At 44.1% G+C, this 27,590-nt stretch overlaps 1 protein-coding gene across 5 annotated transcripts in view; it reads left to right on the top strand.

Annotated features, from left to right (window-relative positions):
* Mgmt (O-6-methylguanine-DNA methyltransferase) overlaps positions 1 to 27,590 on the top strand; it is a 332,622-nt gene that overhangs the window by 279,664 nt on the left and 25,368 nt on the right. For all 5 annotated transcript variants that reach the window (XM_004838727.4, XM_087185149.1, XM_004838728.3 and 2 more), the window contains exon 3: positions 192 to 352. In XM_004838727.4, the coding sequence (XP_004838784.1) occupies positions 192 to 352 (161 nt within the window). The remainder of the gene's footprint in view (positions 1 to 191; positions 353 to 27,590) is intronic.

Below are 27,590 nucleotides of genomic sequence, written 5' to 3'. Positions count from 1 at the left end.
GGTGACACCATCCTCCTTCCTTGGCCCCCTTCAGTCTGTCTTTCTGCTCTCAGGCCTGCTGTACAGCCAGTGGACACACACATCCAGAGAGTAGCTGGCAGTGTTCCCCAGCTAAATGCAGTAGGCATTAGCTTTTCACATGTGGAGGCAGGACGCAGAGGTTTACTAAGCTCCTGTTATCACTTTTGCAGCCCCGTGGAGGCCCCAGCAGTTCCTGAGGCTCTCAGCGGTCCAGAAGGAATGACAGAGCCCCTGATGCAGTGCATAGCCTGGCTGGATGCCTATTTCCACAAGCCTGTGGCCATCAAAGGACTCCCCTTGCCTGCTTTCCACCATCCTGTGTTCCAGCAAGGTTGGTAACTGTGCTTTTCACATGCAACCTTTTGTGAGCCTCGCTTATTAACTATCACTGACATCATAGCTCATTTATTGACTGCACCAACTTGCGATTTTCACATCATCTAAACACAAGCAGCATGTGGCCAAACTGAAGGACAAGAGCTCGTGATCTCCGCCCATTCCAAGTGGTTGTGTTAGTTTTGGCATGTGGTCACATAATTCTTGGCAAAGGCAGTAAAAATGATGCATGCAGATCGACTCTTGACTCTCGCTGGCTGAAAGGTTTAAATAGGAACACATCTGAATAGCAGTAAATTTTTCAATAAGCTTATTGTTAACTTAAACTATCTGCCTGCCAACAGCACAGAAAATGAGACTTGTACATGGACAATTAGCCACTTCCATAAACTCACTTGGTGACAGCTACATCATAGGCAGTGACTTCATATCCTCTCAGATAAATTTAAGCTTAGAGACTTACCATAGTTAAATATATTCTTAAAAGATAAATTGATGTTGCTTAAATGTAGATTGCTAAAGGCATTTAAAGTCCCTGATAACCTAAAGATATTTTCCTAGCATTTCTTTTAAAGCTTTTGTTTGGATCTGCTCAACACAGAAATTAATTATAACAGCTAACATCATTTTAGATGCATACCAGAAATGTATTTTGCATAGTGATTTTTATAATTATTTCAATGTAAATGAATATATATTCATATTCAGATGTATATTTGTAGGTATATACATATCCTTAAGGAAAAAAATTACCCTGAGATTTTAGATATGGTAAATTTAAAGCAATCTTGAATTTCAAAATAGTGCTTAGTGAGTACAATTAAAGGTATTCTAAATGCTGCTAAGATTTTCGGCAAAAACAAACTTGGAGTTTTCAGTGAAGCCCCCAAGGTTACACTAATGCCTGAATTTACTAACAAGGTCAGAAAACTGAATGCATAAAACCAGGAACATTTTTTTGTGCAAAATACCCTGAAACTATACAGCTGTAATGAACCAAGCACCTTATTCTCTCCTGTGTCAAACAGAACTGTCTCAAAGGTTTCTCTCAGCAGAGACTACAGAGTTTCTAAGTGGGGGTCCCTGGGGTGAGTAGGTTACTGTTTCCACCACACTGCACATATCCAAAGAACCTCCATCATCTATGCGGCATAGAGACAAGGGCACTGCCCACCCTCTTGCCATGCCCCTGCCCAGCATATCATCCTACCTGCTGCACCTCCACCATGTGTCCATCCCCAAGAGTTCGAGCCCACTGGTTGAGCACATCTGATCTGCCCCACATAGCAGTTGTGTAGTCCAAAGCAGTGAGATGGGTTCGGTTTTTTAAGCAGGACTTGGGAACCTTAGAGCAGCTGATTCCTCTATCCAGTGTCTCCATTTGGGGTTACTGCCCTACCAGGAGCAAGGTAGAGCTGCTCAGCAGGCTCTTCTTTTTAAATCTCCCAAGTCATCTGAGACCTAAGAGCTCAGAACAGAAAAAAAAAAAAAACTTCTACAAAACAGGGCATGAAGTATCTGTATAATCATATATGGGATGGTGTGAAGGGTATGAGCCTGTGAAACCCTAAATTTAAGATTTGTTGTATAACTTAAAAATGTAGAGGCCAACATTGCAAGGAAATTGCTAGGGTTCTGGCAAGTCAGACAGTGGTGCTGCTCATGGAGTGATGGCCTGGCCCCTCCTGAATCCAGAGAGTCATGTGCCCTAAGGCCGGCCAGCCCTGGACAATGAGCTTCTGTGCTGGTCTCAGTCCAAGACAATGATAATGGGATGATCAGTTACTCCTCAAACCAGCGCTGAGACTTTGTGCCCTCATGGCTGTCCCACATCAGTGTTTGCTGGCCCCTGAAATGGGAACTGGCCCCTGGGGCTCCTCAGGCACATTCCAGCCCTTCATGAGAACACTTTTAGCCCTGCATCCCCCTCTCAGAAGTCTACACCAATCCGCACAGGCTGTCTCCATGCCAGCAGGTCCTGGTGGGTCTTAGTGACCAGGAAGCCCTATAGTGCCATCGGGATTGGGTAAAGCCATCCAGCTGCCCCTGCCCTGCAGTGCAGGGAGGCACTTCTTACTGGGACAAGGTTGACCCTGGCTCAGTTTTGGGGTGGGCAGAGCTCAGACTGTAACGCCTTTCTTTCTCCTGGTACCCTGGGAGCTCCAAGGCAGGTGCAGGCCCAGAGTATTTACTTCTGTGGCCTGCAGTCCCTTGGGCCAGGCCCACCTGCCACAGTTAGTGGATGTTGCTGGGGATGGGATTTCTCACGCCCAGGTATGTGCAAGCCAACTTTTTTAATTTAGCACAGTCATTTACTCCTGAGCAGAGACCAGGTGTGTGGCTTTTACAGTTTCAGGAAGGGACGTAATGGCTGGTGCTAACATAGAATTAATTGGTACTCCCTCCGGATGTTTAATGCCCCTTGTCTTTCTGTCATTTGTTGGGGATCCTCTTTGTCCAGTTTACATTTTGTAACACCAGTGACATCAGCAGTGAAGGAAAAGTCCTCAGAAGGAAGATCGTCCAGTATCTCAACACCCTCTGCAAGCTGTGGGTTCATAGGAATCAATCTTCGGTGCAGGTAGAGAAGAACAGGCCCATTTGAAATGAATGTTTCCTCAACCAGTTCCATTTTCTGTGCATTTTCATTTTTAGATGTGTTTAACATAATTTTATATATCATTTTTCATCATATTCTTTTCAGATTTAGACCAGTTCTATCCATTTCAACCTGTTTACAAAAGATAAATATAATTGACTTGATCCTTGAGTTTCAGCACATTGACCTTTTCTTCCTAGAGGACCAGCTTACAGCTCTTATGACCCATTGGTGCCAGGCACTCATCCTTCCTCATGCCCAGCATGGCCAGTTCTGCTCAGGGCCTCCCTTCCTCTTCATGAGTCTACTTCTCCTTTTCTGGATCCTTCCATGAGATGAATGTGCTATTCCTGATGTGTGTGTGTGTGTGTGTGTGTGTGTGTGTGTGTGTGTGTGTGTGTGTGTGTAGTACTGGGAAATGAACTCAGGGCTTCTGCACTGAGCTATGTCCCCAGCCCCCTTTTTTGAGATGGGGTCTCGCTAAATCAAGTTGCCCAGGCTGGGCCCAAACTTTTGATCCTCCTACTGCACCTTCCCAGAGGGCTGACTTAACAGGCATGCACCATTATGCCTGGCTCTGATTTATTTGTTTTTTCAAGGCCAAGCAAAAAAATATGTTTTAAGTTGAACCCTTTGGACTTGATGTTTTTGTAGGTTAAAATAATATTACCAGGTAGAGAGAATTTCAGGTGGCACAACTTCTTTCCTTAGAGAATTTCCAAAGATTGATGAGTGACAGTCAGTTACCTGGGCATTTGTATAGGAAGGGACAGTTAGGCTACCCTTCCTCATCTGGAGTGTTGAGTCTGTGCAGCTCTCTTGTTCCTGGGCCTCAGCAGATGCAGTTGCCCCTGGAGAGGGAAGGTGAAGTCCCTAAGTGAAGGCTTGTCTTCCCATTGAAGGAATCCAAACAGAACCCAACTGTTGGACACAGTGTGCTCTACTTTCCTGTCAGATTGCTAACTCAGTAGTAGTCAGGTCATTTCCTACAATAATATTAGTCATATTAGTCAAAAGTGGTTTTTTTTCTTTTGGTTTACTATACTAGTGTACCAAAGATTTCAGTATTATGCTGAAAATCATTCTCACTTTTCTGACTACTTTAGACCTAGCAGTCTCATTGCACAATGAATTGCTTTAAGGAGGCCACTTTCTCCCTGTAAATTTCTTCTGAAGGTCAGCTTTGTGTTCATTTTTCCCCCAACAAATGCTTATCTAATGAAACCATTATTCTTGAACTTCATCTTTACTTACTGTTTCTTTCATCATGAAATACTACTTAAACTTTTTTCTTAAGTCTCCCTAATGTCTTTATATTTCGTGTATTAAAAATGTTAATTGCTTTGTACAAGTTCCATCTTGCAGTGGGCTTAGAGATCTTTGTTGAGAGTAGTGCGAATAGGAAAACTAGCTGTTACCCAGAGCACTTTCTTGCAGTGAGCTCTGGAAGCACAGGCCTGTGGAACAGAGTGGACTTTGAGATGCAGAGTGAGTGTGGCCAGGCTCTGCCCTCTCCCATGTCTGAGCCCTTTGGCTCTGAGATCCTTCCAGCAGGTGTGGCTAGATGGTACAGCACCCAGGGGACATAGAGTGGGGCTGCTGACCCCAGGCCACTGAACTTGGGCCTCGGTTTGAACCTCTCTGCCACTACCAGGCATCAGCAGGCATCCAGGGTGGGGCAGGATGCTGGCCACCCATCGTGGCCTGATACATGGTGGAGCCAGCTGGTCCTTCCTGGGCTGTCCCACAGAGGATGACTCTCAACAGATGACTTCTGAGTTTTTCTTTTAAAGTGACTGCAATGTTCCCTTATAAATGAAATATTTAACAATTTAATAATTCCTTCGTCATAGCTATTAGCTTAGCTATGAAATCCAGTTGCATGGCAGCAATAAAATCTGCATTTCTACACCTCTGGCTACAAATGAGTGTTGTGACTCGTGTTGCAGAGCCTCAGAAAGAATTCACGTTCTTGTATTTGTGCGTCTCCATGGAACCCCTCATTTCTAAAGGGCCTCTCACAAAAGCCTGCCAGAGAGCTACGGGAAAGGCTCTTTGGGGAGTGAATTAATTTCCCAGTATGTCCCAGAAGACAATCTCACTGTACCTCCAGTGGGGGCCATGAGAGTCCCGGAAGGCAGATGATGACCAAGGGAGGGGCAGAGAAGTTGGGGGACATCTCCCTGGGTCCCTAGAGGAGCCAGCCCTTTAAAAATACACCTTTGAGAGCCAAACAAGAGTTGATTTTTGAACCCACCACCCTGCTGTGCTGAATGGGCCAGCCTTGGCTCTGGTACCTTGGCAACCTGCATCTGCCCTGTGCCAGGTGATGTCCATCTCATGGGAAAGGGGCACTCAAGCCTCTACGTGAATTTCCAGAGCCGTCAGGTTTCTCAGACATGCTGTGCAAGTTGCTTGTCCAGCCTGAGTTTGTCTGCAGAGGTGCCACTGCTAGGAGGGGCATTTTCTCTTGAGCGTCCCTGTAGAGCCTCAGTAGGGTGCAGGCTTTACACTTGCAGACATGTTGCTCTGCTATTTTTCCCTGAACTTCAAAACAAAGTGAAACAAAATGATCGATGTGAAGAGAGAATAATGGCAAAGATAGGGGGTACATTTACAGGATCTGCTCAGAAAACAGCACTGTTCTCCCTTATTTTAAACAAGGGCTTATAAAACTTGTTGACCTTGCTGAGATATTACCTGGTGGAGATGGAAGGTTCATAAGCCTCTTTCCAGTGCCCATTTATTGATTAAAACAAGCTAACAACACTGAACTTAAATTAAGTGGGAATGAAACAGCTGGTGGAAATGCAATTCAGTCAACCTCAGAGCTGCTGTGTCTTTTCCAGGACAGCAAATGTAGAAACTTGGGTCTGAGGCCAGCAAGATTAAAATGGGGACCAGGGGAGGGGGCACATAAGAGGCCCATGAGCGCGAAGGTAGCCGGGACCATTTTCAGATATCTTAAATTAGTAGCGGAGGCCACAGCCAGGAACACAGTCCTTATCCTAATGGAGAGTAAAACTGAGGATGTTTCTGTGCTTTAGAGCAGGAGAGAAGCCAGTGAGGTAGTTCAGTGGTGGTACGGGATTTGCTCATCATGTGTGAGTTCGATGCCCGATAGCAAAAACAAAACAAACTGAGCAAAGAGCAGCTGCTTCCTCAGGGAGCCCATCGGTGCATGAGGTCCAGCCCTGGGCCAGTTCCCTTCCCGGTGGAAGAAGCTCCCCACACAGCTCCTGTCCCCTCTCCGGCCAACTGCACAGTTCACACTAGAGTGTTCATGTTATTTCCAGCCCTTTGGCAGAGAGAAATGCTAGATGTTCCCAAAGGCTGGGCCCCTGGTGAAGGATTTCTTCAGGTTGGGGCTTGCAGACTGAGCATGAAGCATCATCTCAGAGGGGTTGGGGGGAATCCCCAGAGGGTCCCTGCATGGTCCCCACAGACCCCCTGACAGGTACCAGCTCTCCTGCTTTCCTCTGACCCCTACACATGAGGCCAGCCCCAGGGAACACCCACCCTCCGCCTGCACCAGTGCTCCCCCTCTTTCAGCTTGACTGAGCAGCTACATCTTGGCACATTGGTGAATTTCATGGGCCAAAGAGCCTGAGACTCAGATCATGTCTTAGTTCATCATTTCTTAGTTTTTAAGGTGGCTGCTACCTGGCAAATGCCATGAGCACTTGTTCTTTTCTTTATACTATGTAACATCTTGGACTAGGAGAACAAAGTTTCAACTGTGATTCACTCAAGCAAACAGCTTTTTTAATTGTTCTTGTGTATCAATCCCTTTGTGGGGTGGTGGTTATATATCAGAATCCTCTAGAAATCTTGTCCAGATTATGCCTACCTACCAATTTCCATACTTCTCACCCTTCCCCAAGACATACCAAAGTCTTAGCCTAGACAAACACACATACCCTATTTTGAGAATTGCTGTAAAGCACCTTATTAAATAGACCCAGGCCTAGGATGTAGCTCAGGGGTAGAGTTCTTGCCTAACATCCACAGACCCTGGGTTTGATCCCCAGCACCATAAAAAAAGAGAAAAGATCCAGCTCTTATGAGTACTTTTGCTGAGTTTACCATTCCTAATAATTAGTTTTGTTTTGAAATATATAACTATGCACATTTAACGAGTGTTTTGCTATTTTGTGTTGACAGCTTAAGTTCTGGGTTATGTCTGCGTATGTATCTGATCTAGGAATTTGCACATAGCTGAGCCAAAGGGTGGGAGAACCCATGCACAATTTATCTTCTTGACTTGGGAAGGCTGAGCCAATCCTGCTGCATGTGAACAACTCCACTACCAAGTTGTTGAAGCACTTGGGAAGATCCCCCAGGGTGTCTAAAGATCCTGGCCAGGAGACTCCAGGAGAGCATCAGCAAAGCCAACCAGAACCTTCAGGGGGTCTCTGGATGCTTTTAGTCAAACTGTGTCTCTTCATTAAAACAGCCAGAGAAGTGACATGATAGATTCTTCTGAAGAACTGTGAGCAATGGAAGTGGCCAGTAGAAGGGAAGTATCTAGTACTAGATGTGGACTAATCCTGCCTAAGGTAGACTGAGTCCTGAGATGACTGATAGTTTGAATACTTACACCTTACACTTGCCTGGGAGAAAATGTAGTGAAATGCTCACCTCCCTTCTGTGGGAGTCACTGCTCAGGGTCTTCTGGTAGTGGCTGGAGCAGAACCATGGCCTGCCAGACCCCAAGAAATTCATGGTGTCCCTATGCAGAGAACTCTCTGACTCATCAGCAGTTAACCAAGGCACAATGAAGCCTAGTTACCTCAGAGTTTCATCCTGAGTCTAAGAGGCAGTCAGAGCCTTGAGGTTTCAATGAATTCAAGGAAAGTGAGCTGGAGAATGCCTTCCCTCTAGGCTTCTGGAGTTGCACGGTACAATCTACCCCAGCTTGACAGTAAGCCACCGGGACAATGTGAAAGTTGGCTGCGTGCAAACCCTGGAGATAAGTAGGGCCTCTATTGCAAAATTTGTTTTTATGGAAATGCTGTTTTATGGAATGCTGTTTTTTATGGAAAAATACACTAAAATATAACTTACTTCTAGCTTAGTAATTAAACAGTAAATCCATGAAGTTTTCTATTAAAATAAGTCACCCTTAATAATGATATTTTAGAAGGATCGTCTGCAGGTTCCCACTACAGGGCCTGGGACAGACTTCCCTCACACAGTAGGAGGGCATCAGGTATCTCAATGAGAAAATCTAATTTGCGTCACCACTGTCTTCAGTGATTTCAAATTTGAGAAGGGGTCTGAAAAACAGGAATTTTCTATCAAGTCTGTTTTAAATATATTTTAAATTTTTTATTCACACTGTATTCATTTCATAAATATGTTCTACTTTCAAAGAGAATGTTTACATTAATATATTTTATCATAAAATATTGTACGTCACATTTTACAGATGTTGGTACATTTTTTAATCATTCTAGAAATAATAGAATTATCTCTACTGCAGATATTTATGGATAAATTATATTATAAAATCCACAGAATTAGACTATAAGTTATTAATATGTTAAATGTTGGCATAAAATTAATGGTAGTATTATCAGAAAATTATTGACTACAGGAGCCGAAAGTGTAAAAACTATTACTTAATTTAAGTGCTTTCACACATGATTTTTTAACTACAACCCTTATGTTCACACTGATTTGAAATGAAAGATTTATAAGTTTCAGTCCTGAAGGTTGTGTTTCTTGTGGCAGAATGAAAGCTCAAATATTTACATGAAAGAAAATCATCTCTTTCAGAGGCCCGTGGCTACCAGTGTGGCTGGCAGGCTGCGTGGAAATGGAGATGGGAGATTCTCCAGGACAGAGGACCTCCTGGAGGCTCAGCAGGGATGTGTCCAGCCCTGTGTCATGTTTTTATGCACAGAGTAAACTACCTCTGAAGGAGAAAATTGGAATATAAGAGTAAAAGGACATCTCTTTTAAATACTCCTAAATACTTCATTTAGTTAAGCTCAGATCAGGTTTTTTTTCTAACACCCCAAATATTAAGGCAGGCATTTGTAATGTTTGGTAAGTAGTATTTCAGGTGAGCCCTGCCCCCAGCCAGGATAAATATATACGGTGTATCTGTTACTATGGCAATTATTCTTTCTTGTCTTGGCTACTGCTATTAATATAAAACACATATTGTTTAGAAAACAATACCCATTTATAAACTTGTGTGTATGTGCATGTGCACATAAACTGTCTGCTTTTCTAAAACCAAGTGTGTTCCTTCCTCAACCACACTCATCAGATCCTCCCTAAACAGTGTGATTTTTTTTCTCTTCAGCCTTTTCTTAGCTTTATGAAGACCTAACAACTGAGCTGTGGCGACAGAATGACTTACTATGGCCGAGACACACTTTTCATAGAAATTCTCATCTCTTCCTCTTTTCAGAATAAAATATGCAAGAACCAACATAAATGGCATATTCCCACTTTTTTTCCCCAAGAATTGGGCCTTTGATGTTCAAGAGCAGCTAATATTAAAGGCCATCCCTAGAAGCTGTAGAAACCATACCTATTTATAACAAATGTAAAACAGCACAAATCTAGCTGAATATGATGGTATCATTAGTTTGTGAATCGCATCCTTGAAAATAACTGTGGAGGAGCCAAATCGGTTTAAAAGAAGATAACAAAATGGTTTAAGCTACTTAGGTTGAATGCCAATTATATTTTAATATTCAACTGAGCATATTTTACTAAGAAAAAAGGCGGCGTTGACGCATGCATAACTCATTGGCAGCGTCGACCAGCTGTGCCACTATACTCTGCGAATCACTTTGTGCATTTTAGTAGCATGGTAATTTAGTAGAGGACTACCTGAGTGATGGCATTTTCAATGAGCAGGTAATCTACAGAGAATTTTTATATGGTTATGAGTTCTGTGCTTCAGCCCGGCAACACAAAAATACATCAAGACCAATTACGGTATCAACTTTCAGTGTGATACCCTTGCCACGCAAGTGCATGTATTTCTGCCCCAGGCATTTCAAATTGCATCTAATTTGAAATCTTTGGGGTTTTAATTAAATTTCAGAATATATGGAATTCTTCATTAGTACCTGCTCTGAATAGCAGATTACCCTACTCTCGGTCTCTCGTTAAAGAAGTAGGCTGTGGTAAATAGCATGCTCAGGAGCTGATCATTTGTGGGGCCTGGGTATTGGAACAGAAATAGTGAAATGCAAAATAATATCAAAAAGATTATTAGTCCAGGGAGAGTCTCTTGATTTGTATTTTAATGGAATTTTACATTTCTCTTAATGATTTGCAAATTGTCCTCTGATTATAAGATGCATTAAGCTTTTCATTTTAATGGCAAAGACACAGCCATTAGCAGAATTTTTTTCTGTCTTCTTTTTAAGAGTGCTTCCCTGCAGCAGATAAATATTGAAACCATTAACACCTTTTGATGTGCATTACACCCTACGTCTTAGACCCACGTATGGCTGGCCATGGCGTCTCAGAGCTGAACACCTGGCTGGGGACCAAGCCTTCACCTGGGGACAGTGAGAGGAGTGGTGCCTGTTCCCTTTCTAGAAGACATGATTTGTTTTCAACATCTCATTGTACTGTTTATTTGTATTAAAGCTAATGCATTTAAATATTTTAATGGCCCAATTTGTACTTAAAAGCCAATCTCTTGGAGTTAGGGTTAATACTGCTCCCAGCTCCTGCCTGGCTCTGCCCTGGGGGTGACCACAAGGACAAGGAAAAAACAGCCTTGCTTTGCTCTTCAAGATATTACCATGCAAACCCACGTGCAGTGATGGAGACTCACAGAGCTCTATGTCAGCTGACTGACCTGGTTGACCACAGCACGACCCCAGTGTAGGACACTTGACTTTGGTTTGGCCTCTGGAATGAGGTCTTGGTTTAAGGCCAGGACTCCTGGTCCCTACAAAATATATTTAATTTCCTTGACCACAGCTACATAGCCAAAGTAGTCTTCTGGGCTCTAGCTGCTGAGAACACTCAGGGAGCACTGGGCTCTGATCTGGGAGTTGCAGCTGAGAAGGCTGTGGATTCTTTAGGCTGGGCTGGGCCTTTCATCAGAGCCCCTTGGAATCCAACATCCCAGTCCGAGCTGTAATTAAGTAAACCAAGGTGAAAGGAATTCAAGAGTAGCACCACCAGGGGTAGAGCAACAACAGCTGCCTATCCTGAGATTAAGGGTGGGCCCAAACCCGGGTGGGCCCAAACCCAAGCCCTGCTCGCTGTCTGTTTTCTAGGGCACTTTCCCCTCCCCCTATAGCTGACCCAGGAGTGTTTGTTTTGTCTTCCAGTTTTTTATTCATCACATTCTCACCTTAAGGTAGACACAGTCTGGCTCTTCCAGGATTTGAAGAGACAAAGGCAGCCCTTTCCTTGGATCTTTTCTAGCTGGTGTCTTCCCAAGGTGTCTGGGGGCTGACTCCTGTGACACTGGGTACCCCCTACTTTTGTATCAGGGGAATAGGGTGGTGTGCCCAATCTATCTGAGCCTGGGAATGTCTGGTGAAGCTGCCACTCTCTCACTGCCTGGTATGTGATGTAGGTGATGGCACCGTTCACAAGTGGCTGAATGACTTGGGGAAGCATTCTCACCCCTTGTACTGGTCTGTTTCGGCTGCCATAATAAAGTGCCACAGACTGGGGGGCTTAAACAGTAGATATTTCTTATGGCTCTGGAGCCTGAGTTCAAGGTCAAGATGTTGGCAGCATTGGTTTCCTCTAACGCATCTCCCCTTGGCTTGCAGATGACTGCCTTCTTACTGTGTCCTCACATGGCCTTTTCTCATCCTGGGGTCTCTCAGCTCATATGTGTGTGTGTGTCCTCTCTAAAAGCTCTCTCTCCAAATACAGTCACATTCTGAGGTACTACGAGTTAGGACTACTTAAACATTTATGAATTTTAGTGGAACACAGTTTGGCCCTTAGCCCCCTTTCTATGCCTCTGATTTCCCAAAAGGGGATAATAGTAATGATGTATAAAATTATCATGAGGATGAAGTTAGGCCACCAAAGACTTAGCACAAAAAGGACTTGCTTATTTCATGGAGACTTATTTTCTCCAAAATCCCAACAGAAGCTAGTGACTCTCAGCAAGGGACTGTGCCCCATCTGCGAACTCAGAGGAGACTCAGACCATTGTTCTGAAGTACTGTTCTCTTCATTCAGCGACCTTATGAAGAACATATCCCCGAGGTCCTTCTTGTGCCTGCCCTACATCATGGGTTGTAGACAGTGTGGCTGCCACAAACCCTCAGCTATCCAGAGAGAATCTTTTTCTTTGTAGTATTTCTCACCTGAAACTAATGGAGCTAGTTAGTATTTTAATTAGAGAAATGACATTTATTAACCTATCATTTCTCCTACCTACTCACTACTAAGTTCTAATAGCTGATTGAAGGTACTTCTGACTCACATGAGCCCATACAAGCAGGCCACCGTGTGTGAGCATGTCGGTGTGGGGCTCATCCCTCCTGGCTCAAGATAGCTCACCTCTGCTCCGGCAGCACCTGGCTCTTAGGACTTTTATTCATTCCTTCGTAAGTGGTTCCTGAGTACCTAGAGGTATTCTTCAGTGTGCAGTGGACAAAGTGAGTTCTACCAGGGTCAGTAAGGGAGGGACAGACAGTACTTAACTGAAGGTCACCTAATCTGAACCATGGTGGCACTGAGAGTACTGTGAGCAAGGATGCACTCCTGAAACTCAGACAGGAGGGCTTCCTTCTCCGTCCAAGCACCAGGCCAGTGCCTGGTTTATAGCAAGTGCCTGTGAATATGACAACACGTAGGAATAAACACAGTATCAGGCCTCTTTCAGAACATTGTGTAAGGTCCCAGAGCCTACATTCATGCCCAGAGTGGGTGTGGGCACAGGTCAGCCCACCTGCCCACATATCCCTCAGAGCAGGGATCCAGGCGCATGGGTGTCTCATTCCCTACAACCACTGTTCTGCTCATCAGATGGAAGGGAGAAAGTCTTCTGAACAGGTACCTACCACATCGGGGTTTTTTTATCAGAAGACAAGAGTACTGTAGTAGTTTTACGAGCTTCACTAAGAATAATTGCTGAGCACCTGATGCCAAGTTGATTTCATTATTCTTACTATGAAATATTCAAACACAAGAATAATCACAATGGACTGCGAGGTATAAATAATAATGGACAGGTCATAGATGCACCAACCAATCCAGGACTCTAAAGTCCTGCCCCAGCATCTGCCCTGCATTTTAAATGAATCTAATACCCATATCTCCCTGGGCTTGCTTCTTTCAATCAGTATGCTTATAGGACTAGGTATTTTGAATCTTGTAGAGATGGTTCACTAATAATAACTACTGTGCAAAATCTCATGCCATGAATGTGTTTCTTTGTTTCTTGTCCTTCTGTTAATAGACACTTGGGTTCTTCTCAGTTTTTGCCTTCAAAACTAATGATGCTGAAAATATTTTAGTGGTATGTCCTAGTGGCCCAACTACCTGGAATCTGGGCAGAGTACTGCCGAAGAGAGAGTTGTACAGAGAAGGAATTTCAGAAATCTTGTTGAAGTTCCCTTGAGCCAGTTGCAGAATACTAAGTCATATGTGTGCATGGAAGCCGCATGAGACCAAGGAATGATTGGAGATGTGCATTGAGCAGTTCCAGAGGAGAGAACATCACTACACCCAGAAAATATGTGGGCAAGGGTGACAAATATTTTTTCATTGTTCTCATTTTCTTTAAAAGATGATGAACCATTTATAGTAAAATTAATAATAATGTATTCTGTATATGAGAAAATATAGCAGCATAAAAGATCGAACTGGAAAACTTATATATTGTTATGTTTCTTACATTATTGTGAGCAAGGAGAATATTATTTGAGGATAGACTTTGCTAAATCAAGAACGCATATTAAAAATCCTAGAATACCACTAAAAAAACAAAATTTAGCTTATAGGCCAATAGAAAAGATTAAACAGAATGCTAATTTTTAAAACAAATCAAAGAGAAAGCAGAGGAAAGGGAGAGCAAAGAATAGATGAGACAAATAGCAAGTTGTTAGATTTAATTCCAACATAGTGATAATTACATTAAATGTAAATGTCCTTAAGATTCAAATAAAAAAAAGGGATAGACTTGTTAAAAAAGCCAGATCCTCCTGTATTCTTTCTATAAGTCACAGATAGTTTAAAAGAAAAAATATTATACAAAATGTAAAAAAAATAATTAAAAAGAATACATGTCAAAAGGATATAAATACAGATGTCTATTTTCAGATTATTATTTATACATAATATCAAAATTTTTTGAAAATAATTGTTTAAACTAGTAAATGGATTAACACGATTGAGGATACAATTTTAATATTTAAAAATAAATTGTATTTTATATAATGAAATTAAAAAGTAAATTTAAAAAATAGTTGCCTCTATCATAGTGCTAAAAACATTAACATTAATAAAATATATACAACTCTCTCTACTGAAGAGTATAAAACAGGGCTAAGAAATAAAGAGAATGTACTGTGGTCACTGGAAGAGGCAATACTGCAAAGAGGTCAGTTCTCCACTCTTTGTTTTTGGTTCAGTCAGGCTCTTAAATTCCCAACTGATTTTAAAATTATATAGAAATGCAAAGGGCCTAGAATAAAGCAATCTTGAAAAAGAAGAATGAAGTTGGAGGACTTAAATATCTGATTTCAAAACTTCCTACAAATATATGGTAATCAAGACATTGTAATAAATAAATCAAAACTTAAAATTGAGAACCATATATTTATAGTCACTTTATCTTTGAGAAAGATGCTAGGTAGATCAATGAAGAAAGTAAAGTCCTTTCAACAAATAATAGTTAAACAACTGGATGCCCATCTTGAAAAAACACTTAACCTCTGCCTCGCACCCTACACAAAACTTAATTTGAAACATAGCATATACTGAAACATAAATCTGAAGCTTTAAGGCTTTTAGAAGACAGCATGAAGAGTATTTTTATGATTTGGGTAGGCAGATATTTTTTGTAACCATGAAAGATGAATTTCAATATCACTAAAAGTAAAAGATACCAGTAAGAAAATGAACAGGCAAGCCACAGAGTGAGAGATACATGTAAAACATTTCTCTAACAAAGGACTTGTAAGTAGGGCATATTAAAACTCCTAAAAGCCCATAATAAAAATGACAGACAACCCAATAAATACCTGGCCAAAAGATACTCTCTTCACAAAGGTATTATGTATGAATTGGCCCATAAACATATGAAAAGGTGTTAAGCATCATCTGTCTTTAGGGAAATGCAAATTAAAACCACAGTGAAAGATGTATACATATACCCCAGGTTGACTAAGGTTAGAAAGGCTAACAGTACCAATGTCAATGAGAATATAGAGCATCCTGATCTCTCATACCTGTTAGTGGGATGTAAAATGTTATAGCTGCTTTGATAAAAGGTCTAGCAGGTTCTTATAAAGCTATGTACCCATACCCTCTTATCTGTCACCTCTACTCTTAAGTATTTACCCAGAAGAAAGCAAAGCCTAGATCCACGGAAACATGCAAGAGTGATCATAGGACTTTCTTTGTAGTTGCCAGCAATTTGGATTGCCCAGATGTAGGCCTGTAGAAGAATGGATATATTAATGGAGGCATCTCCCTGTGGAGCAGTGTCCCTGTCTGTATCCCTCACAGTAAGAAAGAGTAGACTGAAGACACACACAGCCACAGGAATGAGTCTCGGCTGCAGTGAGCAGAGGAACCAGCAACGGAAAGCACTTACTTCCTGAAGCGTTATTTCCTGAAGCTCCACAATTGGCAAAACAGATCTGTGACGGAAAAAAATTAAGAAGCATAACTGCTTCTGGGGTTGTGCAGGTGGCAACTAACTGGGAAGGAGGCACTTGGGAATGTTCTGGCGTGAATCTTAACATTTTGGGTTACACAGGTGATATGTATTTGTCAAAACTCATCGAGTAGTGCACTGAAGAACGTACATTTCATTGTACATAAATTCTACCTCAAAAGGAAAAAGAACTGTAAATTGACATTGAACTCTTAATGGTATATGAGCTAATGTTCTTAGGGAGAGTATGCTGGTGTCTGCAGCTTATTTTGAAATACAGCAAAAAAAAAATTAAGATAGAAACAGAGTTGGGGGTTAGATAGAGGTAAAACAAGCATAAAATATTGTTTGTATAATCTGGATGGTAAGTATATTGGTATTCATTGTAAAATGCTTTGAAGTCTTCTATATGTTTGGAGTTTTTGTAGAAAAATGTTGAAGGAAAGAAGTTCATTATTATGGGCTTTTATTATTGGGAAACAAATTTTAGGAAAAGACACTGAAAATCAACCTCTCTATTGCCAGGTGAAGATACAGCTTCTTTTGTCTCTCTGTGCATAGCAAACCCTTGTGAGCTCCGGTCAGTTGCTTTCCTGAAGATACAGTTGGTGGGAAGGAGATTGACATTAACTGAATTATGCATGCTGTGTTCGTGTTGGCTGAGTAGGTGTGTAACAGGGACCTACCATTGCTAACCTTGTCGTAGGTTATTATGGTTTATATCTAAGCTGTCCCCCAGAGCCTCATGTGTTCATAGGTGGGGCTTTTAGAAGGTGATTGGATTGTGGGGGCTTATAGCTAACTTGTTATTAGATGGAATCTGGCCAGAAGAGGTGGGTCACTGTGGGCATGGCCTCTTCCCTGCTTCTTCCTTGATTCTGCTCTCTGTTTCCCTCTGCCATGCCCCCCTGCCATACTGCCCCACCTTGGAGACAGCCAAGTATAGACTGAAAACTCTACAAAATAAACCTTTCCTCTTTTAATTCATGGATGTTGAGTATTGTATTTCAGTAATAAGAAAGTAAGTAAGACATAGATACAAGGAAAAAGGAGTGTGATGTGGGTGGGGCTTGAGTGCCTCTGAAGATGACAGATAACACTCAACAGGTAATCCCATCAGTCTGAAGGGCCCTGAAACGAAGGAAACAGGGGACTTTGGAATGGCCCACCTGTTTCAGATGGTCAGGGGAGGTCTCAAGGAAATGATTTAGGCCAAGACCAGAATGAAGAGCACAAGCCACATGAAAATCTAGGAGGAAAATTTCCAGGGAATTGTCAGCTCAGTTGGCTCGGAAGTCACTTAGGAGACTAATAAAGTACATTTCTGGGTGGGTCTGGTGGGTCATGGAGTTGTGAACTTGGGTACTACATCTGGTCCCTAGCGACTTCCTCTATAGTGCTATTCCCCTACTCTGCAATGGGAAAGCTGACTAATACACCGGAGCGAGCCAAACACTTGTAAATTTGCTGAGCCATCCCAGAAAATATGAAATATTCGGAAACAGTACAAAACTAGGATGGTTAGAACAAAGCAGGTGAGGGGAACAAACTGAGAAGGCCCTGGTGAGGGCTGTCCCAAGTGTATGACACAGGTTATGCTGGGAAGGAGGCAGTGTGGCACATGGCTGGGTGAGATTGCTGGGTAGGCACTTTTTGCAGGTGATACTGGCTGGATAGCAGGTGAGGAAGAAGAACACCAGGAAGGCTGTCATAGGAGGAAGCAGAGCAGGCCATAATGGGCAGTGGTGACAGGATATGCTCTCCAGGTAGAAACCAGAGGACTTGGGGGACACAGGTGGAATAAGAGTCCAAGTGAGTCCTGGGTCTCCTGCCCAGGCAGCAGGCAGTCACATCTCTGCTGCATGAATGGAGACTTGAGGAGGAGCCGGTGGGGATCAGGTGAGAGGCCTATAGGTGTCAGGGTAAGGGCAGGGGCCCAAGGTGCACACCAGTGCATATTGGATTTGCATCTGGTTCTGCACCATGCCACTGCCCAACACTGGCCTCATGGATGAGGTGAAGGGCGCCTTGGGGCCAGGCCTTTGCACTCCTTGGCCTTCTCTGCCAGTGATCTAGCAAGGGGTATGGGGGAAAGTCCCCATCTCATATTAACACTGGCATCTGGTGGTCCCTACCACAGCTGTGTCCCCTGCTGGAGGACCCATGGAGAACACATCCTCAGTCCCCTGCCTGGTGCCCTGAGCCAGGTTCCTTGGCAGTAGCTGTGAGTTGAGTAACTAAGGCAGGCATCTAATGATAGTGGTTTGGATGGTTTTATTTGTTTTTATTTTTCAGTACTTGGAGTTGAAGCCAGGATCTTCCCCAACCTTTATTTATTTTGAGACATGATCTTGCTAAGTCACTAAGTTGCCCAGACTGGGCTTGAGTTTGTAATCTTCCTACCCCGGCCTCCCAGAGTATGACAGTGCTTTATTTAATGTTTCCTCAGCCTCTTATGGAACCCAGAAATTCCTTAATCTGAATGTCAAATCAACAGTATTCCTGCCCATAAAAAGGTGTCCTGCCCACTGTTCTTGGTGGTTGTTGTTTGGAATGTGAGCACAGACATGACTGTTGTCCCAGCACAACCATTGGCCCTGCAAAAGTGTTGCCCCATGGCTGAGCATCTGCCCCACTTCTCTGTAGGTCTGAATGTGCCCTAGGCTGCCTGCTCCTGGGCCTGGTACTGACATCAGACTAGGTGACACCTCACACTCACATCTACATATTTCTACTTTTTCCTTAGCATTAAGAAGCTTGTGAACCTACCCTGTGTAGTCCTTAAGTAAAATACATTGCCAGGGCCCCATGATGCAGGATTCAGCCTTCCCTGTCACTGACTTAACTGTAGTTTATTGTAGCTTCTGGTCACAGTTTCTTTGTAGCTGAAACACTACCTCATCTTCCCACCAATACCAGGTCTTATGTTGAAATTTACCTCCCTGCACACAACCAGTTTGTGAACAGAAGCATCATGTGTCCCATAGACCTGTGCCCTGGCTCAGGCTCAGGCTAAATGAAGCAGCTGGAACTTGTAAGATTTGAGGTAAGGCTTGGGCCAAGGATGGCATAAAGGTGATGGGTTAATCACCTTTCCATCACTTTGACAGTATCTGAGATAACTTGTAAGGAGAAAAGGTACATTTAATTCACATTTAAAGAAGTTTCAATCCATGGTCATTTGGTCCTGCAGCTTTGGGCCTGTGACAGCACAGTATATCAGGCAAGAGCCTGGAGTAGAGGAGGCCGCTCACTTCATGACAGCTGGGATGCACCGAGAGAGAAAAAGAGAGGGAGAGGGAGAAAAAGAGAAAGGGAAGGAAAGGGTTAGGGTTCCAATATCTTTGCTTCAGGGACATGTCTACAGTGACCTAACATCTCCCATTAGGCCCTGCTTCCTAAAAGTTCCACAACCTCCCAGCAGGTCACAGGTTGGGGACCAAGGCTTTAATACATGAGACTTTGGAGGCACTTCCAATCCAAACAGCAGTTGGGGATTCCAGTATGGTCACTTGAGAATAAAGACAGACATGAGAAGGTTAGGATTAGAGGAGCAGAGATTGTGGGTTCGGTTGTATAGAAGAGATTGAAAGACCCATAAAAATGAGTGAGAAAAAAGGCTAACAGAAGGCTTTATTATACACTGGCTTTCCTGGCCAGGATAGCACATCCAGAAATGGCCTTGGGGAGTCCTAGGGAACAGGTAGGTCTCGTGGCCAGTGCCACTGTGGTATGGCCAGGGGACACAGGATAAGGGATCATCCCCCACAACACCGCGCTAGGCAGGCAGGCTTCCCAGATGATGATGGTCACCTTCAGGGAGTTCAGGGGATTTTGAACGTAAAATGTTTTTCTCTCTGTGGCTTAAGTTCATCCCCCCTTTAGACTCTGCATCCTCTCCTGGGACTGTCAAGATAAGATGCAGGGTCTCTTCTCTCCTGGATCTCACCTGCTCCTTTGCCTCCACCCCTCTACCTGGCTCCTTTGCCTCTTAAGAAGCCCCTTCTTCCTTTCCCTCCCTGCCCACCTGCAAGTCTCAGTTCTAACATCAGCTGCTCAGAAGTCTTCTGTAACCATGGTCCGCATCATACGTACATCCTGCTTTCCTGGTGTTAGGTAATTCAGTTGTGATGAGTGTTGAGCATCAACACCCCACAGCATTCCTACCTCCACAAACATCAGCAGTTCCCCAACAGCACCTGCTACAGAGGTTGGCATTCATGTTTTTTGAAATTTGTTGAATAAATGAGAAACAAATGAATAATAAATGATCAATAAATAATAACTGATCAATAAATCTGAACATGCCCACACTGGGTCTTTTTCCCCCATGTCAAAGGAAGATAGCCCTGCCAAGGATATCCTGCTCATGATCCCCCATTGCTGCTGGTATGGCAAGGGGAGACCAGACTCTGTCCCTTTTTCTCTGGCAGCAGCAATGGGCTAGTCACAGCAGCCTTGCGACTCCATCAGGTGGAGGGTACAGTCTTCAAGCTCCTTGACTCGACGGGGAAGGAGAGCCCCTCAGCTCACCCTCTGCAGTGGGATGAGGGCCGACTTCAGGGAATGGATGTGCTACCTAGTATAAACATTAAGGGACCAGAGGTGCCATCTGCCCACAGCCTTCTCTGTGACTCAGCCTCAGTCCTTGGAAAGAGAAAGGACCTGAACCCCTGGGCTGTGCAGCAGATCACAGTGTGTACCTGCCCATCTCCTCTTCCACTCAGGACTTTCTCAGTATAGCCTCACATCTGTGTAGGCCCCTCCCGCCTTGCCTGCCTGCTGCCCTGTCCCCTGCCAGTGGTACTGGATACCTGCCCTGCCATACTCCCCTTCACACACCTGCACAGCCTTGTCCTCATTTAAATAGGTGAGAAACCAAAGTCAGCTGCACAATTTGAGCTAGATTCCATCACTCAAAATTCAGTCACAACTTCTTTTGAATTCCTCAGCTGCCCTGAGGCAAAGGCTCAATGTTGATACTGAGATTAATCCCCAAAGAGTCCCTCATTTCTCTGCAGAGAAATTAAAGCTTGCCAGTTTTCCTTTTGCCTGTCCTTCTGACAGCTCTGTCAGTAATGATATGCCTTCTCCATGGTGTAATCCCCATCCTATGGTAAAGAATAATTCATTAAGAAATTAAGGGCCCACCTTCTTTCCATTGGGTTGGTCCTCAAAAGTTAGCTAATGGCAATGGCAGCATGATTATCAATGAAAAATTATTCAGCACACCTCAGGGCTGTTTCAGACAAGCTCAAGAAGCTGCCTGGGTGGGGACCAGTTAGGCAACCCACCCCTCTAGGTTTGTCAGTGTTCCCGGAAATTAAGTCAGGTGACGCTGACTGTGAGGTGTCTGCATGCGGGGCCAGGAGGGTGGCTTGGGCACTGTCCCAGTTTGGGAAGGAGCTTATTTTTAGATTTGCAGCTATAGTATGAAATGTCTGTTCATGAAGCTGGCAAGGTCTCCCCCTCCTGGGTAAAGGAAAAGGGAGGCTGAGGGAGGCTTCCAGATTTCTGATAGAATGTGTGGAACTCAGGCTAGGTCACATATGTAGGTTCTTTTGGTGCACTGATGTGTTATTAAGACCATTGGTGTATTTATTATGAAATGGCACAAGTTGGAAATTCAGTCACTGCTGGTGCCTGTTCTGCTGGTGCACTGAAGGCAGCAAAGGAAGACAAGGTTTGGTGTTACCGGCTCTGGGCAGAGTGAAGGTTGCCAGGGGAGGGAAACATTGTTTTGCACATCTTGGTATTGTCATTTGCAGTCAGATATTTGGTGCTGTTTTGATGACATGGTTAGGGACACTATCTCCAAGAGTGGGGAGCATATCAAGGGAGGTTTGTTCCTTCCTTGGAGCAGCCAGTTCAGGGCTCAGAGCATTACGTGTCTTCTGAGGCTGAGTGTTTCTATAGGAAGGGAGAGGAGCCACATGCTGTGGAGTAGAACCCGTGTGCGACACATATGCATGCAGGAGGCAAGGATATAACGTGGAATTAGCCCCAGAAACCCTAGACTTAGTTTGATTTCCCTTCTTTGTACAGTTAACCTCAGTGATACAGTAACCACACTGGGGTCCACCTTCTTACCTTCTTGAGCACTTGCTCTCCTCCTTGTTCTCCCCCTCCCCACCTCAGACTTTTTTTTTACACAGTGTATTTCTGCTATTGTTCTGAAACTATTAACCCCTGTTCAAGTCAGTCACACAATTTGAGCTGAATGACAATTATTTGAATGGTAAAGGGTGTTAATGTATAATTATTCACATTTGTACCAGGACATTCACAGTTTAATCATTTCTCTGTAGGCTTCCTTAAGTTTGTGCTTAAAGTCTTAGGCATAATTCTTTTGTTAAATAAGTTTAGGAGACTCTAAGTATTGGGAAAGTGAATGGTAATAGGCCCAGGCAGAGGATATCTTACCCATACATGCCTACATCTCCTAGGTCAGACTCTGGCTCCTCGTTGGGTGGTGAGGCAGAAGGTTCATTTCTGAGGGCTGATGACATAAACTGTCTGCAAGATGAGCTCAGAGATTGTGTTCTGGTGCACCAGGACTGGCAGAGCCAGCTGCATTTCTATTCATAAAGCCAGGCCTCGCATGGCCTACCAGGGACAGAAAGTTAACCCTTTCAACCATCAGTTCCTCTGAACTCTGCTGCCCTCTGTAAAATCATTGAGGACCCTGAAGAGCTTTGGAATAGGAGGGTTTTACTTGTGTGCAATTAGCATTATTGAAAACTAGAGAACTTTTTCAATATACAGTATTAACTTACTTAAAAGTACCAATAAAAATCCGCTATAGGTTATCATACATAGTAATATATCCACTATAAGTTACCATATGAAAATATCTATTTTCCAAGGCAAAAGAGAAAAACACTTTCTGTGAGAACAGTGGTAGTCTTTTCTATTTTTGTAAATCTCTTTAAAGCCTCCTTAATGGAAGGCGGCTGGAATTTCAGCCACCTCCTGCGTTTACCCTGTGATGGTGCCATGGTTCCGGTCCCACTTCTGTTCAGTGGGAGAGAATGAAAATTTTAAATGTCAGCATTACTGTGAAAAGAATTTTGATTTTCAAAACCTCCCAAAGAGTCCCACACCACACTTCCAGAACCACTGTTCTAAAAAAAGCAAAACTTTCTCTTACTCCTGAAAATTATGGCTATTGTCAGTTCCTGATTTTTTTCTTTATTTTATTCTTTCAAGTTACAGTGGAATTCACTCTTGATGTACAGCTGGGGACACTGCAGATGTGGTGCTTGTCTTCCACACCCACCTCACACAAGTGCTGAACTGTACGTACCCCACACCCAGACTGTGCTCCAGCATCAGCTCAGAACCAAGCCAGAGACCTCACCATGTCCCCAAGGTGGAAGGATTAGAAAAGAAACGTCTACATGGTGTCTCCGCCAGGATCAACACTGTCTCACAGGCTCTCGCTCCTCCACCCAATTTTAATGACCAGTCATTAAAGGCAAATTTAACACTTTAAACACTGTCTATTTCTTGTTGCAGGGTAGGATTCAGCCTGCAGAAAGCTTTAGAATAAGGAGCAGAGGTCCCCAGCCCAAGAGGGCCCTTGTCCTGAAGCTAATGGGTATCACACACTTCAGGATTCACTGCTGCTGACACCGGGGCCATCGGCCGTGTGACCTTCCCAGAGCACATCACAGGTTCTGGCTGCCTGTCCTGAGAAGCAATGGCCTCACCAAATGGGCCTTTCTAAAGCCCAAGAAGACAACCTGTGGATAGCACCACAGGGAGAGGGCATGAGGGTCTGCTCCAGGCTCCTATCCTCTCCCCAGCCCATCATGGGCACAAATGCCTCATGATGGAAGCAGGTGGAAAATCGGTCATTAAAACCTACACAGCCCTTCCCCTCATGAAGCACTGTCACATAGATAGCTCAGTAACCCTCAGAAGGCTGTACCATTGCTCAAACCTCACTTTGCCAGGAGGAGATGAGGACAGTGGTCCAGGAAGCAGCTCAGCTATGGAACTAGCATGGTGAGCTCTGAGGCCAGCAGCATGTAGAGACATCTGCAGAGGGCCATGCCTGCCAGCTCTCACCCTGCTCCCCTGCCCTGACAAATGTGCCTGGCGACAGGCCATTCCATCTCTGGGCCTGGAGCATTCTCACCCACAGCAAGGATAATGGTGGCACAGAGTCAAGGGGCCTCTTGAGGACTACACAGGAGAAAGCATGTTGTACCAAATAAATGTTAGTACCTACTAGTACTGGGACCATTGCTTAAGAAAATTTTCTAAAATTTCCAAACCATGTTATATTGAAAATGCACCTATTCCTCTATTTCCCCAGCAGTGCTCAGAACATGTGAGGAACTTGTGTTTTGAAGTGGCCTTTGGCTCATATTAACTAGTTACTGTGTACCAAAAACTATGTGGGGTGTTTTAGAATATTCCATGTTGGAAAATTATATTACTCCAGCAAGAATTTGACTTTTGGGAAGAGACTTAAAATTCAGTCCCCTCACCTACCTTGTCATTAAGGCAACAGAAATCATATGGAACCCAGGCAAGTTGAGACCACAAAATATCAGGCCATCTTCATTTGAAGGAGTATCTACTGGCCCAGTGGATGACCTTAAAGAAGGTCTCTTTTCTAAAACACACTTTCACCTGTGAGAATCTGTTCTGTGGGGGAATTGATGTCCTCCATGTCATCACACCACTGGGAAGGACTTTCATCACTGTCATTTGTGTTTGGCCCCATTTCTTGGAAGTGGCTAGTGACCAGACTCAGGTTAGGGTGCACAGAGTCACCCAGATCAGAATGTCGCAGAGAAGAACTCTAAATGGGCCTGGCTTCTGGATCAAAATCCACATCAGCTGTCACGGCCATGGGCCCACCCTCCAAGCCTGAAAGCACTGGATGTGGGTCAGACTCCCTGAGCCATCTGAGTGGCTGGTGGGTCAGGCCATAGCCCTGGGGCCTGGTTTCCTCATTTGTTGGGTGAGAGCAGCGGTCCCTAGCTTTGCAAAGTAGATGTCATGACTGAGGGGCACATCCATGAGACTTCATGCAGGGGTGCCAGGCTGGAGGTAGAACACTGGTTCTCAGAGTCAGAACCAGGTTGGAGGGCTGCATGGCCAGACGGGCCACCTCAGTGTCATCATCCCGCCACCCTCTGGAGCACATCTGAGGAATTGCTGTGAACTCCACATCTGAGGAGGCTGTGTCATCCACTTCAGTGAGCTGGACTCCTCATTCAGAAGTACAGGAGGGCTTCCTCTCATCCTCAGTACACATCAGATCACAAGTCCTAAATTCTGCCTTTGCAGGTAGCTTTATACAACTCCACCGTTAGCAGAGAAGTGACTTTGGGTTGGTGTGTGGTGCTGGAGGGAACTGCTGCAATGGAGTCTTGCCTCACCTCTGTGTGTGTATCTGGGCCATTCAGCAGTGTCTGATTATTATGGACTTTCAGGCTTGGAACCAGAAGAGCCCACAGCACCAGGTCCTTAGCTGGGAAGTAGTTACTGAATGTTTATGCCTGCAAAGGCCATAAATAATGGAGAATAGAGCTGCATCTGAATGTTTTCTAGGTGAGAGCCTCTTTCTGCATGCCTCTAAAGCACCTACCACCAGTCATCCACCTTCTCCATGGAAGCTTGTGGTGGGCTCTGGGAGATGATCTCAGATCTTTCTGGAAAACCTGTCTTCTCCGCCCAGAAAACTCCTAACTTACCCTTCAAGGTCCATGGGCACCTGTTCATTTCCACTCCAACTTTTACCCTTACTATTTCCTCTACTCCAAGGGGATAACATTGGTATTGGATAACCAATGCCATAGAATTTTTTGCAGCATACCTCACAGTATGTTGGAAACAGATGTTGACTTGGGACTCTGCTCACATACACCACTATATGTGACTTCATGAGTTAAGAAACATCGCTTGCTGTTCTCTATACTGAGCTCCCTGTGGTTCTGGCCCAGCTGGCCATTAGAGCACAGACTTGTGCTGGTGTGTTGGTGGCATTGTGATCTCTCTGATCCATATCAGGATCCTAAGGGAGATTTAGGAGTTTTACCACATCTCAACCGGTCCTGTTCCACTTTCTGGAAGTTCACACCCCTTATGTACTCCAGTCTCACCTCAAGTACTTGTACTTGAATGCATTTAGCTTGACTTTGTAGGGCATGTCCCAAATGAAAACACTGTATGTGCTGATTCCTAAACCTTTGAAGTGACCTATAAACTCTTCTTTCTTAGCATTTTCCCTGTTCGTTGTGGGGTTCTGGAAGTCCAGGTTAATGTAACAAAATAAGTTCAATTTTTTTCACTTAACCAACATTTCATCTCATAACCACTGTGTTATGTGCCTATAGCAAAGCATATAATGTGTGTCTATACCATGACCTGCTCTGTCCGATCAAGAGGAACCACCCAGGCCCACTTCCCCACTCTTCCAGGACTTCCCAGGTTTTGAGAAGAAAGCCCATCTCAGTATTCAGCTTGTGCTGCAGGAGCTCCTGGCAGGACACAGGAGGTATGGTCCTGCTGGGAACTCAGGTAACGTGTCCCATCCTAGAGGAGGTTTCATTAAAGGGGGTACCTTGCCATAAGGAATAAATTCCCATTTGGCTAGGTAGGAGAAACCTGTGCTTGTTTGTCCTCAAGTGTATTTGAAAGCTTGTCCCAAAGGTGTTGCAGAAATCAGAGATGCTGCTGCATTCAGTCTACCTACAGATTGGATTTTCTGAATCCATTGAGGTCCAGCTCTGGGATTGGGAAGCCTGACCCCACCAGTGTTGGGGTCTGTCTTACTCCTGACAAGTGCAGAGGACCCCACTTCTTGGTCTCCTAAACAATGGGCCTGAAAGGAACTAAAGGGGTAAGCCCCACCTCCTGGCTTCAGAAATTTCCTGCCCTCAGGTAACCAACATTATATGTCACAACCATGTATCATATGCACATGTAGCTGGCAGAGGCCCTGTGTGGCTGTACCCCTCACAGTCCTGACAAAGGTGGTCAGCAGAGCCCTTGCTTATAAGACCATGGCTATGGCTGCAGAAACTCTTACCCTGGTATTTCTTGTGAAGGCTGTACACCTCAACAGAAACTCTGGCCAGCATGTCTCCACCTGTATGCAGGAGACTCATCAGCTTCTTCTGGCCAGGCTGAAGCAGATGCCCAGGTGGTCAGTTCTAGACCCAGGTTGCTCTTTCAGAAGATGAGGCCATCCACCATGTGCCTTCTGTCACCTATCCACCTTTTATTCATTCAGTCAGTGCCTGCTCTGGTCACCCATAGTGCTAAATGTTGGGATAGAGACCCATCAGGTAGATGTCTTATCCTCAGCTGGGTCTACTAGAAGAGACCTCCATGATGACAGATTCAGTGAGGGTATTGTGGTGGGTATGGGGAAACTTGAAAAAGAGATGATTTTGCAGAAAATGTAGCCTAGGTTCCATTTTAAATGGGAAGTGGTGTTCTCTAGTGTCTTAAACTTTTGGGAGAAAACTCCCTTTGATTAAAGGAAAGGTAACTGGAAAATGTGTTTCTCTTCATCTTTTTCTAAATTTTTTTAATTAACATAGAATGAAACTGGCTTTTTGCCATGTGCAGACCTGTGAATTTCAGTACAGGGATAGATTTCTGGCACCACCACCACCATAATCAGCATGCAGAGGAAGCCCTTTACCCAAGAACTAGCTTGTGCTGTGCTACAGTTACTGCTTTCCCCAACCCCTACCCTGACCCTTGGCTACCAACAGCTTGTTCTCCATCACTAGGATTTTGTGCTCTTGAGAATATCACCTGAGT

The sequence above is a fragment of the Heterocephalus glaber genome, unplaced genomic scaffold (assembly GCF_053883595.1).
Source record: "Heterocephalus glaber isolate CG9 unplaced genomic scaffold, H.glaber_assembly_v1.0 deba00001497, whole genome shotgun sequence".
Lineage (NCBI taxonomy): Eukaryota > Metazoa > Chordata > Mammalia > Rodentia > Bathyergidae > Heterocephalus > Heterocephalus glaber.
This window is presented reverse-complemented; position numbering and strand designations above follow the sequence as displayed.